The sequence below is a fragment of the Podarcis tiliguerta genome, assembly GCF_965153285.1.
Source record: "Podarcis tiliguerta genome assembly, chromosome: 14".
NCBI lineage: Eukaryota > Metazoa > Chordata > Lepidosauria > Squamata > Lacertidae > Podarcis > Podarcis tiliguerta.
Window position 1 is genome coordinate 52273920 of NC_139547.1, and position 14367 is coordinate 52288286.

Consider the following 14367-nt stretch of genomic DNA (forward strand, 5'->3'; position numbering starts at 1 on the left):
TTACGCTGAGATCTGTCTGTTTTTGCTATTTATTTTGCATTTTTGTTTTTGCGGCTCCTTCTGTTTTTGTGACTGTGTGGAACCCAGTTCAGCTACTGATGATTGATAGATTGTGTGACTGCAGTACATTGTTGATTGTTTTCGCTTGATGGATCAATGGCCTCGTTAGATGGTCAAATTCAAGTTAAATTTCTGTTTTCGGGGTTGCTTTTAAAGGTCTGGAACGGATTAACACATTTTGCATTCCTTTCTATGGGAAAGCGCGCCTTGGTTTTGGAACGCTTTGGTTTTGGAACGTACTTCCGGAACGGATTAAGATTGAGACCCAAGGGACCACTGTATACATCAAACACACTTACACAAGCCCCAGATAGCAGCAATTTCCCCACGTTTCCCAAACCAGCTAAGCAGACGGACAGTGGACAGGGTTACAAAGAGTCGGAGATTTGCGAAGACACACTGGACAAACAGCGAGAGAGGAAGAGGAGGAGAGAGAGACCGAGGGAGAGAGCAGGTGCTGCACACCCACATTGCCTGTTAAGCCCTTGGCAGAACCATTAAGGCTCCCTCTTGGCAAAGACTCAAGGAAAGTATGAACAGCCTTATTTCACCATGTCCAAGCCGGATTCCTTAAAGCCGCTATACTTCTAATATGTCCCAGACTCCTGAGCGAAGCAATTTTTAAAAACATCCTCCATTAGGGAGCGAAGACGGAAGCAAAAGAAGAATCAGTGCCCCAGACAGGACCCAGGAAGACCCAGGGATCTTCTACACAGATCTGCAATGGCGACAGTGCGCAGAGGCCATTGCCAGGATCAGGGCCCCACCAATAAGCAAGCGGCCTTGTCTCGTGTGCTGCTCTGCTGTTCAGCTACCAAAACAACTTCTCTTCCCACCCTGCTTTGCTCATCCAGCGTCCCCTCCATGTGTGGCAGCAGCCCACCCCTTTCTGCCGCACTCTGCGGCCACAAGCCCTGGGCGCCTTGCGCGGCAACCCTCCTCCGAGATGCATGCACCTGCCGACTCAGCCCTGCGCTGGAAGAGAGCGTGTGTGTGCGCGCAAGAGAGAGAGAGAGAGAGCCGAAGAGACCCTGCTGCCCACGGCTTTCCCCGCAGTCCAGCCTTACTTTCCGCTCCTGCCGTCCCTCTTCCCTCTCTCCATAGGGGGCGACACTGCGCTCGGTCCATGCTTCCTCTTCCTGGGCCTTCCTGGGCCTCGTCTGGACAAGCTTTTCTCGTCATGCTTTTCCCTTAAAAGAAACCACAGGCTGGGCTGTTAACCAAAAGCGACACAGGCATCAAAAATAAAATAAGTCGTCAAAAGAAAAGAGAGGAAGAAACGGGAAGGAGACCGCCAAAAGCCACCGAGATCCATCACCAAACATCTAAAACTGCCCTACGCTCAGATCTGACGCCTCCAGGAAGGCCACCGCGAATCCAAAACGTGGAGAGTGCTCAAGGCCATATCCATGATCGTGTCCTGCTCTCGAGGTTTTTGCAAAGCTCAGTTCAAAGCACACCAATAACAGATGCCACCAAGAGGAGGATGAGGAAAGCCAAGGAGCAGAGTCTAGGGACAGCGGCGCCAACCAGGCAGCCGTGGAAGGCCGTAGGGGGGGGCTCCTCCGCGGCAACTTACTCTGAGTCTCTCCGCCGCTGCAGTTTCACCAGCTCGCGCTGCTTCTCCTTGTACCTCCTCTGCAGCTCGGCCAGCCTCATCCTGAAGTCCAGCTCCATTGGATCCATGTTCTCGATGGCCGACTTGATGGAGTGCATCTGAGAGGAGAAGGGTTGGGGATGCAGCAGGAAGGGAGGCAGGGAAGGAAAAGAAGAAGAAGAAGAAGAGAGGATAGTGAGGGCAATGATGAGAGGGCAGCTCAGAAGACAACACGGACCCATCTGCAACTCAAGATGATGATGATGATGATGATGATAATAATAATAATAATAATAATAATAATAATAATACCACTGTATTTTTCGCTCTATAGGATGCACTTTTCCCCCTTCAAAAATGAAGGGGAAATGTGTGTGCGTCCTATGGAGCGAAGACGCCATAGCCCCGCGACCCTCTCCCGGCTGGAGAGGTGACGTGCGATTATGGCAGGAGCCTCTTTAGCCGCGCGCCACCTCTTCAGCTGGGAGAGCGCGTGAGGGGCTAAAGAAGCCATAGCCCCGCGACCCTCTCCCAGCTGGAGAAGTGACGTGCGACTATGGCAGCAGCCTCTCCGCTGTGCCTTTCCGCTGCTCCCTGACCTGCTCTTTGGGGCTGGTGGTGGGCTTCCCCCCGCCAGCCCCAAAGAGCAGGTCGAAAGGAACCTGAAGCCTGGAGAGCGAGAGGGGTCAGTGCACACCGACCCCTCTCGCTCTCCAGGCTTCCAAGGTAGCCGCCTGAACGCACCTTAAACGGCACCTTGTTTTAGAGTGGGAAAACAAGAGGGGGGAAATTCTCCCTCTCTCTGCGCAGTGCCTCCTGCCGTTTCACTGAAGGGGCGCTGGGCAGAGAGGGGGAGAATTTTTTTTCTTGTTCTCCCCCCTCTAAAACAAGGTGCGTCCTATTGTCCGGTGCGTCCTATGGTGCAAAAAATACGGTAATAATTCATTTTTATTTGTATCCTGCCCTACCTGGCTGAGGCTGGGCTCAGAGCAGCTAACATCATAAAAACAACACGATATGCATAAAAACAGACATCAGTTAATTAAAATACATCTTAAAATTAATTCAGACAAGTTAAAATCTGGGCAGGTGGTAATTATCAGGTTGGAATTGAGAGTGGTTAAGACTTGCCAGGACCAACTGTTTCCACTGATCATACAAGGACCTGTGTGCAGGTTGGGGGTCTCCTTTGGGCTTGTTTTATATAAAAGAAAGTAAGTCATACCGCATCCTGCCCAAAGGCCTGGCAGAAGAGCTCCGTCTTGCAGGCCCTGAGGATGTGGTTCGCTTCGAAGCTCAACAGCCGCAGTGGGCAGGATGCTCAGAGTGTGTGACGCACTGAGTCTGCGCGAGTGAGTTCAAGTTGCCAGTTTGCTTCTAGAGTCCACATCATGTGTTTGTGTTCACTTTTAAAGTGCTCAACAGCCTAAGAGCCTGTGGTCATCCTCTGAGGTCCTTCTTCATGCCTCCTCCATGAGAGGTCTGGAGCGTGGCAACATGAGAATGGGGCCTTTTCTGCAGTGGCTCCACATTTGAGGAATTCTCTCCCCAAGGAGTCTCACCTGGCACCCTCATTACACATCTGTAGGTGCCAAGTGAAAACACTCGTCTTTTCCCAGGGCTTTGGCTAATTACTGGGGGAGAGGGGAAGTATTTATGTTATTGTTGTTATGCACGTTGTTTTCATGTTGTAAGCTGCTCTGTTATCTCTGGGTGACAGCAGTATATAAATTTAAACAACAACAACAACAACAAAATAATTCAGAAGGTTCTCTTGTTTCAGCTGCAGCTTGTCACTCAGTGAGTTCTCCCACCCGCCCACAGAGCTCCTCAAGACCATATAACTCCGGTCCTGAAAGACCTACACAGGCTCCCAGTACGTTTCCAAGCACAATTCAAAGTGTTGGTGCTGACCTTTAAAGCCCTAAACGGCCTCGGTTCAGTAGACCAGAAGGAGCGTCTCCACCCCCATCGTTCAGCCCGGACACTGAGGTCCAGCGCCGAGGGCCTTCTGGTGGTTCCCTCATTGCGAGAAGCAAAGCTACAGGGAACCAGGGAGAGGGCCTTCTCGGTAGTGGCTCCTGCCCTGTGGAAACCCTCTCTCCAGATGTCAGAGAACAACTACTACCAGACTTTTAGAAGACATTTGAAGGCAGCCCTCTTTAGGGAAGCTTTTAATGTTTAATAGGTTATTGTATTTTAATATTCTGTTGGAAGCCGCCCAGAGTGGCTGGGGAAACCCAGCAAGATGGGTGGGGTATAAATAAATAAATATATTGTATTATTATTATTATTATTATTATTATTATTATTATTATTGCTGCCACCACCCGATGCCTCCCCCCCACCACCGCCACCTTTCAGAGCCAAGTCAGCTGCAAAGAATTCCTCACCGGTTCATCTTTCTTCTGCATCCAGCTGTACTTTTTGTTGGGATCCAGTTCCCGGGGCAGGCGGATGTTTTTCAAGCTGTCCATGAAGGGGTTCGAGAGGACTTCCATGAGCATCTGAGTGCTGGCAGCTAGCAGGCTCTCCAGGGTCGGGCGGGCAGCAAAGCTCTCCAGACCTGCTTGAGAGGCAGTTTGGGCTTCAGTTAGAAGGATGGAGAAGTCTCAGGTTCACAGGGAAAATGGGGCAGCCCTAAGCCACACACAATGTAACACACAATGGCCTGGTCCGGATGAAACAGCCAGATCATGACTTGGCTGTGTGTCCCCAGCCTTTGCTCAGATTCCCTCTCCCGGATCTCCTGGGTTTGGGACACGACTACAGTTTGGCAACAAACCAGAACTGGAAGCCCACTTGAAAGCACAACGCATGGATTTTTTTTTGGGGGGGGGGAGTGGACCACAGGGAGAACTTCCTATCACTTTTTCATAGCTCTAGAACCCAGTAGAGCTGAATGGCAGGCTTCTTCAACTATGGCAGTGGATTCACCAGCTTCCGTACGAATGCATAGGGGTGGCCACTGACCTAAAAGAGGTTCTTAGGTACCACAATGCACAAAGGCGCCAATGGCTACCAGCTGCAGTTACTACAGTCTACCTCCACTGCTGGAGGCAGCGCGCTTCTGAACACCAGGGACTAGGAACTACAAGCGGGGGGCGAGAGAGCTGTTGAGCTCAGGCCTTGCTTGTGGGCATCTCCTAGGCCTCTGCAAGAACAGGAAGCTGGTCTAGGTGGGTCCCTGGCCATTCCGAGAAAACTATAGTTTGAGAAAGCCGTAACTGACCTAGTTCAGCAGTAAGAGCAAATCATGGTATACAGTGAATCAACGGTTAAGAGGGGGGCCAAATAGAGCAATCATAAAAACCCCTGAAATCTTAGCTAAGGAATCCCTGACAGATGGCCTTCCAAGCTTTGCTTAAAAACCTCCAAGGAAAGAGACCACCTCTCTTGGGAGTCAGTTCTACTGTCGAACGACTCTCTGTGTCAGGAAGTTATTCCTAATGTTTATCCTTCCTTGTAAATTGAATACAGTGGTGCCCCGCAAGACGAATGCCTCGCAAGACGGAAAACCCGCTAGACGTAAGGGTTTTCCGTTTGGAGGTGCTTCGCAAAACGAATTTCCTATGGGCTTGCTTCGCAAGACGAAAATGTCTTGCGATTCCTGGGGGTTTTTTTCCGCTCCCTACCCCCTTTTTCTAAGGCACTAAGCTGCTAATAGCCTTTCAGCAGCTAATCCGCTAATCCCTTAAGCCTTTAATAGCCGCTAATAGCCGCTAAACCGCTAATAGCGCTAATCTGCTAATAGGGTTGCTTCACAAGACAAAAAAAAACGCAATACGAAGAGACTCGCGGAATGGATTCTTTTCGTCTTGTGAGGCACCACTGTACATTGGTTTCTGGAGCAGCAGAAAACTAGCTTGCTCCACGCGGCAGACCTCCAGATATCTGAAGGTGGCTCTCATGTCAGCTCTCAGTCATCCAGGCTAAACATACCCGACTCCCTCGTAAGGCTGTACAGCGCATGTGTCTTTGAGCATAGCCTCCCCAGTTCCTTGCACTGATCTAGGCCTTGTTCCTGAGCAGGAACCCCAAAAGCACGTTGCCTTTGAGAGGAGCTGTGGCTCAGAGGCAAAAAAAGTGCTTTGCATTATGCAGCCCCCCCCCCTCCCCAGTTCAACCCAGTTAAAAAGCATCTTGGGCGCCTGGGAATGAGCAAGACCCTTGCTTGTGATTCTGGAGTCTGCTAAGTCAGAGGAGGCAATCCTGGCTAAATGGACCAGTGACCTGACTCTGCAAAGAGGCAGCATCAGAAACTCATTCAGCTCTAGGAGGCACCAGTCAGACTTTTGCAGCCCTCTGCCCCCCAAAACCCACCTTCTGCCTCCTGCCTCCTCTTCTCCAGCTCCAGTTCGGCGATTTCGCTCAGCAGCGTGATCCCCTGCAGGAAAGTGTGTTCCGGCGACAGGCTAGAGGACACCTCCAGGTTCACCACCGCCTCTTGGGCGACGCTGTCGCCCACCAGCAGCGGGCACGCCTGGGGCAACTCGGCCGCGGCCACCAGGGCGTTCATCCCGGCCAGGGGGTCTTCCGGCTTGATATCCAGGGCTGAGACGAGGCAGGAGACCGGCTCACTCCCGCAGCAGGGCCTCTCCAGGAGCGGCTCCTCTTCCGGAACGAGGACGGGGAATTCCCTCCCCTGCGGAGAGCGGATGTGAGGCAGCTCCAGGGACAGCGACGGCTCCTCCGCCTGCTCGGCTGGCCGGTGCAACAACGCACCTTCGTAGTCGACGTGGACAGGGCAAGTGTCGGCGTCTGCAGCCTCCGCTTGGCTCTCCAGATCTGCAGGACAGGCCATCGCTTCGTACACAGGCTGGCAGTCCTGAAGAGCTTCTGCTTCTTCCTCCTCTTCCTCTTCCTCCTCTTCTTCTTCATGCCTCAAGCTGCTCAAGGCCTTGCCGTGGCACATGAGGAGCCCTCGGCCACCCACGTCCTGGAGCGGGCGAGCCACGGAGGCTGCCAGGTCCAGGGCTCCCACATCTTGCTTGCACATGTCCCCCTCGTGGTTTGCGTCCAGCTCCAGCTCCGTCTTCACCCGTTCTTCCAGAGGTTCCCCCTCCTCCTCTTCTTCTTCCTCCTCCTCCTCCTCTTCGTCTGCCCGCATGGGCTTCACGATTTTAGATGGGGAGAGGTGGGTGGGCTTGACTTCCGGAGAAAGAGCCAGGCCCTCGGGGTCCCCAGCGGGCAGCGGGACGTCAGGCGCCAAGCCATCTGCGTCCGAGGCGGCCGTTGGCTGGAGGAGGTAGGGGTAGTGTCTTCTGAAAGAAGCCGGGAGGGCCTGGAATGGGTATCCTGAAGGAATCTCTGCAGGGGGGAGAGAGAAGCTGGGGTCATGGCCAGAAAGCAAGGAGGAGGCCCAAGGACCCCCTGCCCTACAAACAAATATGGCTGACATATCTCAGCTAAAGCATCCATGACACATGGCCACCCAACCTTTAATTACTTTCCCCTAGCAGAAAAGAGGGTTCACATCTTGTTTAACCGTCATGAATAGTTCCAGACACTCTTGCACCTGTAATTTATTTACTTTGGTTTTATTTCACGCCTGCATTTGTTCAACAGAGATCTGTAACTGTACAGGGGCTATGCACATTGTCATCAGATCCTGTGCAAGAACTCGTAATTTGCAAAATCTTGTACAACCTTTTTCTGAAAATGAATAAAATTACTGCAAGAAAGGGAGGAAGAAGGAGTCCCTTTCTCCCCAAGGGAGAAGAACTGCTGCTATAATAATAATAATAATAATAATAATAATAATAATAATAATAATAATTTATTATTTATTATTTATTCTGCACCCATCTGGCTGGGTTTCCCCAGCCACTCTGGGCGGCTTCCAACACAATATTAAAATACAGTAATGCACCAAACATTAAACGCTTCCCTAAACAGGGAACATTGGCCTGGGTCTTGCTGCTATATACCTGCTGGGATTGACAAGGCATTTGACCCTCACCTGAATCTCATTTAACTCTAAAGCAGACCTGGAAGGTTTTCCATAATCGCGCCCAACAAGAAGCCATGATTCAGGACATGGGCCATTTTTTTAAAAGGCTGGCAATTTTCCAACGCTTCTGTTTGCAGAGACAGGCTTGAATGTGGGTGAGCAGGGTTTGGCAGAGGACTGCACAAGTTTCAGCTGTTTTAAATGTAATTCATCAATCGATTAGATGAGGGGCGGGGAGAAAGTGAATACTTCCTTAAGAAGCACCCACATTGTTTTTAGTTAAGGCCTGCATTGAGATCGCCTTGCCCCACATCTGCCCCCTGGGCTGCTTTGGTTGGCAGAATTGGTCCCATAATACCTGTTCTGCATTTGTAAGAACTCAATTGTTTAGTGTGGCAGACCCTAAACCCCGACACTCCCTGCCTATTGACAATGTTATAGTGAATTGTTGGCCCCTTGTCTTCCCCCACTGCCCTGCTCACAGTTGTGACGAATATTCCTACCTTATGAATGGTCTGCGTCATCATTAAGAAAAGGAGGTCAGAAGAGGCCAGTATAGATGTAAAATGTCCCTGGATTAAGTGACTGTTCTTCTTTAAGTTCTCAAAGCTCTTAACCTAGCTCAAGGTTATACCTGAGGTATACCTGAGTATACCTGAAGGAGCATCTCCATCATTCAGCCCAGACTCTGTGAGGTCCAGCTCTGAGGGCCTTCTGGCAGTTCTCACTGCGAGAAGTGAGGTTACAAGAAACCAGGCAGAGGGCCTTCTCGGTGGTGGTGCCCGCCCTGTGCAACGCCCTCCCATTAGATGTCAAGGAACAACTACCTGACTTTTAGAAGACATCTGAAGGCAGCCCTGTTTAGGGAAGTTTTTAATGTATGAAGTTTTATTCTGTTTTTAGTGTTCTGTTGGGAACCACGGAGAGTGGCTGGGGAAACCCAGCCAGATGGGCAGAGTATTATTATTATTATTACTACTACTACTACAGTGGTACCTCGGTTTACAAACAGTCCTGTTAACGAACTATTCCATTTACGAACTCCACAAAACCGAAAGTAGTGTTCCGGTTTGCAGACTTTGCCTCAGTCTATGAACGGAAGCCGAATGATGGTAGGCCTCATTAGGGAAAGCGTGCGTCGGTTTAAGAACGGATTTGGTTTAGGAATGAACTTTAGGAACGGATTAAGTTCGTAAACCAAGGCACCACTGTATTATGTTGTTGTTGTTGTTGTCCTCTAAACTAAGCCAGATGTTTAACTGATAGCTCACCAATGGAAAATCAAGACTTTAGAGCGGTCTTGCCCCAAAATGGAAACCAGACATTCTGTTTTGGCAACCGCAACCTTGGTTTGAGGAGCCATTTGGCGCCTATCTTATAGGTTTCTCCTGCTGGGTCTCCCCTCGTTTCTGCTTCACCCTCGGGGTCCTGCGTCGCATGAGAACCCCAGCCGCACATTTTTCGCATGCCAATGACTTCTGAGCGGTGGAAGGGGAGTCTTTTTTGGGGGTGGGAGGTGGAGAGCAGGAGAAAGCTAAGGAAGGCAACAGCAAAGACAAGGACGCCAGGATGAAAGTGCGAGGGGGCTCCCTGCCCAGGTTTGGGCTCCCTTACCTGGGAACAAAGCCTGGTAGGGGCTGGAGGCCCCCTTCTCCATCTCCTTCTTCTCGGCACCGTCAGGTTCCTCCTCTTCCTTGGGGGGGATGGCGGGAGCCGGGGGCGGAGAAGCGGGGGGCGGGCTGGAAGGGTGGGAGATGGGGGTGGCAGGGTAGGAGTAGGCCGGCTGCAGCGGGGGCTCCTCCATCTTTTGGATCACCTCCGCCTTGAGGACGGGCACAGGGGATGCCCTGGGGGACAGGGCAGGGGGGCTCCCGGCCTTGCTGTAGGAGGCAGAGGTGCTGGGCGACAGGACGGGGGGCTTCCGGCGCAGGAGGCCCGAGGCGGAGGTGGCGAGGCCGGGCTTGGCACCATCCAGATTCCGCTTTGACATCTTCTCCTCCATCTCTGCCCGCTGCTCACTCGCTTTTAACCTCTCCTGCATGGGGGGGAGGGAGAGAAGGGTGCAAAAGAATGATTAAAAGTAAAGGGACCCCTGAGCATTAGGTCCAGTCGCGGACAACTCTGGGGTTGTGGCGCTCATCTCGCTTTACTGGCCGAGGGAGCCGGCGTACAGCTTCTGGGTCATGTGGCCAGCATGACTAAGCCGCTTCTGGCGAACCAGAGCAGTGCACGGAAACGCCATTTACCTTCCCGCTGGAGCGGTACCTATGGATTTACTTGCACTTTGACGTGCTTTCGAACTGCTAGGTGGGCAGGAGCAGGGACCGAGCAACGGGAGCTCACCCTGTTGCGGGGATTTGAACCGCCAACCTTCTGATTGGCAAGTCCTAGGCTCTGTGGTTTAACCCACAGTGCCACCCGCATCCGTATTTGTATATATAGCTCACAATAAATATAGTGCACTGAAGAACCTGGAACTCTGAGCATTTCTGCTAAAGCGCCGCGAAGAATTCACGACATGAAGGTGGCAGGCCAACCTTCAAGCAACAACCTGCCCAACCAGGGGCCTGTTTTGGATTGCATTGCAGATGGTCAAAAGCAGTCGGGGACAGTGGGAGTCGATTGCAACATTGAGGGGGCACCTTGTTGGTCAAAGTCGGTTCCTTCTGCTTCGGAAAGGAGAAAACTCTGGTGCGGTTTGGGCCTTTGGCGTCGCCAGAGCGGGTTGCCAGTTTTGCCCCTGCACTGGGGGACTTACCACCAGCTGGGCACTCCGGTGGAGCTCCATGGCGTGGGCGGCTTGCTGCTGCAAGATGTACAGCTCGTGCTGGCGGATCAGCTGCTGGTGAGAGAGCAGCTGCAGCTGCTGTGCGTGCTGCAAGGAGCTCCTCACCGGGGGGTACATGGCGGGCCAGAGAGGCGGCGCACGGTCCATCAGCTCCGCCGCTGTGGAGAGAGACAAGGCGGACAGGAAGTCACAACAACACCGCTACTCAAAAAGCAAAAGACCACAACATGTTCATAGAAGCATAGAGCTGGGAGGGTCGATTCCAAACCCCTGCAATGAGACCTGTGGGTTTAGGGCACAATACAAATTCAATAAATAATGATGATGATGATGAAGGAATTGATCATCATCATCATCAGTCTTTATTACGGTCCAGAGACCCAACAAATCATTACAAAGCAATATACAATTCATACAGCCTACCTCCAGGTTAAACAAGCATTTTGTTCAGAATATAGGGATGATTTGTTCTTGCAACCACCGATAAAAACTTTGCCACTGCTAATGTTCTAGCATTTGTCCAGTCTTCCAATAGAAACCTGACATAGTGAGCCTCTGATTTTCCCGGGAAAGGTACCAGCAAGGGTAGTATCAGTTCAGCCCTGGCTTGCTCATATTTTGCACAATGCAACAAAATATGTTTTATGGAATCGATGTCTTGAGCACACGAGCCAAGTCTGTCCTGGTAGGGAACTCCTCTCAACCTGCCATCCAACACTGCAGAAGGAAAGACGTTTAGTCTGGCTTTGGTGAAAAGCCTTCGGTAGTTTGGTACTGTCAGGCTTTTAATGTAAGATGTTAACTTAAAGACACACACATATTGTACTCCTACTGCCAGAGGACTACAGACTGCGTGTGATTGAGAACGCAAGTCACTGTGTGCATTGTCCCATAATCTTTGCTTTAATTGTTTGCCGAACGTTGGGCTCGAACTCACAGCCCTGAGAGGAAGAGTCTCGTGCTCTGCCGACTGAGCATTCTCTCCCTCAGGACCCAAAGGACCACAAACAATTCCACTCCCCCCCCCCCCCCCGCATCTGACCACACTTTTTTGAAAAAACATATCTTTATCCAAATCTTTATCTCCTCCACCCCAGTGGGCCAACTCTGACAGGAGTCACTGACCTGTCAATCAACTGGTGTCATGGTGTCTGGTAGGTGGGTGATCTGACCTGCCTGTCAAAGCCGACCCACAAGAGTTGGCAAGAGGGGTCTTGTTCACTTGCAAGACAACTCAACCCTCCATGCCTGCGGATCTCATCCTGAATACGGAGACGCCGCAGGGGTGCGTGTTGAGCCCACTTTTATACACGCTCTACACAGCTGACTGTGCCCCCAAATACCCCAGTAATAAGTTCATTAAGTTTGCAGGTGATACAACAGTGGTTGGTTTAATCACGGTTGGAGAGGGGGAGGTGGCCTATAGGAAGGAAGTTGAGCAGTTGGGGGAGTGGTGCAGGGAAAACAAAAGAGATTATTGTGGACTTTAGGAAATGTACCGTATTTTTCGCACCATTGGACGCACCGGACCATAGGACGCACCAGACCATAGGAGGGGGAGAACAGGGAATTTTTTTTTCTTGTTTTCCCCCTCTAAAACAAGGTGCATTCAAGGTACATTCACCAGAGCTTGTGGGGCTGGCGGTGGGGGGAAGTGCTGCTTTCCCCCACCGCCAGCCTCAAAGATCCCTGAAGCCTTTGGAGCGCAGCGTCCCGCTGCCCTGGAGAGGCTGTGCGCGCAGCCGTCCCCAAGCTAGAGCAGTGAGACGGAGCCCTCCGTCTTGCTGTTCTGGCTTAGGAACAGCCTTGCTAGCCTCTGTAGAACAGCCGGGTGAAGGCACCCCGCTGCCCTGGAGAGGCTTTGCGTGCAGCCATCCCGAAGCTAGAACAGTGAGACGGAGCGCTCCGCAGTGCTCCGTCTTCCTGTTCTGGGTTTGGGCTTAGCGGCGCAGCCTGCATTCGCTCTATAGGACGCACACACATTTCCCCTTAATTTTTGGAGGGGAAAATGTGCGTCCTATAGAACGAAGAATATGGTATATTGAATATTCAGCCACTGATTATTGAGGGGAAGAGTGTGGAACAGGTCTCGGTGTTTCGATTTCTGGGAATGGAGTTGAGAGATGACCTAACCTGGGGAGAAAACGGCAAAGACCTGATGAAGAGAGCACAGCAGAGGTTATATTTTCTGAGAATCCTCTGGAAAAATAATCTCTCCAAGGACCTGTTGATGGCATTTTACCACTGTACTGTTGAGAGTGTATTAACTGTGTGTGTGGTTTGGGAGCTGCATGGTCAGGGGAAAAACAATGCTGTCCAGGGTTGTAAAGACTGCGGAGAGAAGAACTGGGTGCGCTCTTCCCACCCTGGATCAAATCTATGCCATAAGAAAGCTGCAGAAATAGCGCAGGATAGTGCACACCCCGGAAATGATCTCTTTCAGCTTCTGCCTTCTGGAAGAAGGTACAGGGTCATAAAGACTAGGACTAGCCGCCTGAGAAATAGTTTCTATCCAAATGTGATTTTGGTTTTAAACGCAGTGTAAGGTAGTCTCTATGGGAGTATATTGTATTTTGGGAGTATATTGTATTTAATTATGGGGTATCAGAGTTTTTAGGGGGCTAACCAGGCTGGGGTAGCAGGCTTGTTGGTTTTTGAATGTCTGATTTTTTCAATTTCATTGTTCTGTATGGGACAATGACAATAAAGATTATCGTATCGTATCTGATAAACAGGGGGCTCAATCCTTCTGCCTGCAGGGATCTGCTTGGGCTCGGTGTTCCCCGCAGGACTGAACTCTGCCCATCAGTGATGGACAGCTGAGCGAGGTTAGGGCCAAGCCGGAAGAAAGGGAAACAGCCATGGCTTGGGCCCTGGGCTCTTGAGGGTGAAGAAGGGAGTTCTAGCATCCCGAAAGCTCCTCCATCCCAGAACAGAGCCTTTCAGGCCATCCCTCCTCACTTAGGTACTCACCAAAGTGCGGCAGGTGCTCGCTGGGGATCACGACAAGCTGGCCAGACTGAGGGTCCCTGGCAAACTGGTAGGCGGAAGGGAGCGCTCCCCCCATGCCAGCGGGGAAGCCGGGAGTCATGCCTTGGTGCAACGAAGGGTGGCCGAGACCTAAGAGAAAAAGGACTAGAGATTACTGTACGTGGGGGCTGCCTCGGAAGACGGTTCGGAAACTTCAGCTGGTGCAGAATTCGGCAGCTGGGTTGCTCACCGGGGCAAGACGGCTTCAGCATATTACACTGATCCCAGCCTGACTGCCCTGGCTGACAATCAATTTCCGGACCCAATTCAAAGTGCTGGTTCTGACCCAAAAAGCCTTAAACAGCTCTGGACCACAATTCTCTCAAGGACCACCTCTCCCCATCTGAACCACCCCAGACCCTGTGATCACCATCCAAGGCCTTTCTTTGTGTGCCTCCTCTGCAGGAGGTCCGGAGAGTGGCAACACGAGAACAGGGCCTTTTCTGCAGTGGCTCCCCATTTGTGGAAAGCTCTCCCTCTCGAGGCTCTCTTGGCGCCTTCACTACGTATCTTGAGGTGCAAGAAGAAAACCTCCCTCTTCGCCCAGGCCTTTGGCTAATTAAACCACCTGTGGCCTTTCAAACTGGGGAGTATTGTTTAAGTCTCTTACTATGCTATGCATTTTTGTGTTTATACCGTATCGGTCTGAATATAAGCCGCAGTTTTTTCAAATTTCCGACCGTGAAAAGTTAAAGTGCGGCTTAAAGTCGCGACCTTACAAAAATGGGCTTTTACGATATCACTGCTGAAACAGACATAAGGTAAAACGGAACGGGGGTGAGTGCCTACGGAATTTTAAGGGAGCAGCTTATAGTCGGGTATTGTCTTTTTTTCTTTTCTTCCCCTTGAATTTTAAAGGTGCGGCTTATATTCAGGTGCGGCTTATATATGGGCCAATACGGTATATTGCAAACTGCCCTATGATCTTCCAATGAAATG

At 51.2% G+C, this 14367-nt stretch overlaps 1 protein-coding gene across 4 annotated transcripts in view; it reads right to left on the reverse strand.

Moving 5' to 3' along the window:
- The window catches only part of TNRC18 (trinucleotide repeat containing 18), a 128509-nt gene that overhangs the window by 43176 nt on the left and 70966 nt on the right, over positions 1–14367 (reverse strand). For 3 of the 4 annotated variants that reach the window (XM_083413277.1, XM_083413275.1, XM_083413274.1), the window contains exons 6-12: positions 13372–13518; positions 10369–10556; positions 9225–9645; positions 5981–6967; positions 4051–4223; positions 1640–1776; positions 1128–1250 (exon numbers count right to left, since the gene is read on the reverse strand). In XM_083413277.1, coding sequence (XP_083269403.1) covers positions 1128–1250; positions 1640–1776; positions 4051–4223; positions 5981–6967; positions 9225–9645; positions 10369–10556; positions 13372–13518 — 2176 coding nt within the window. The remainder of the gene's footprint in view (positions 1–1127; positions 1251–1639; positions 1777–4050; positions 4224–5980; positions 6968–9224; positions 9646–10368; positions 10557–13371; positions 13519–14367) is intronic. The other variant, XM_083413276.1, reaches the window with a different exon arrangement.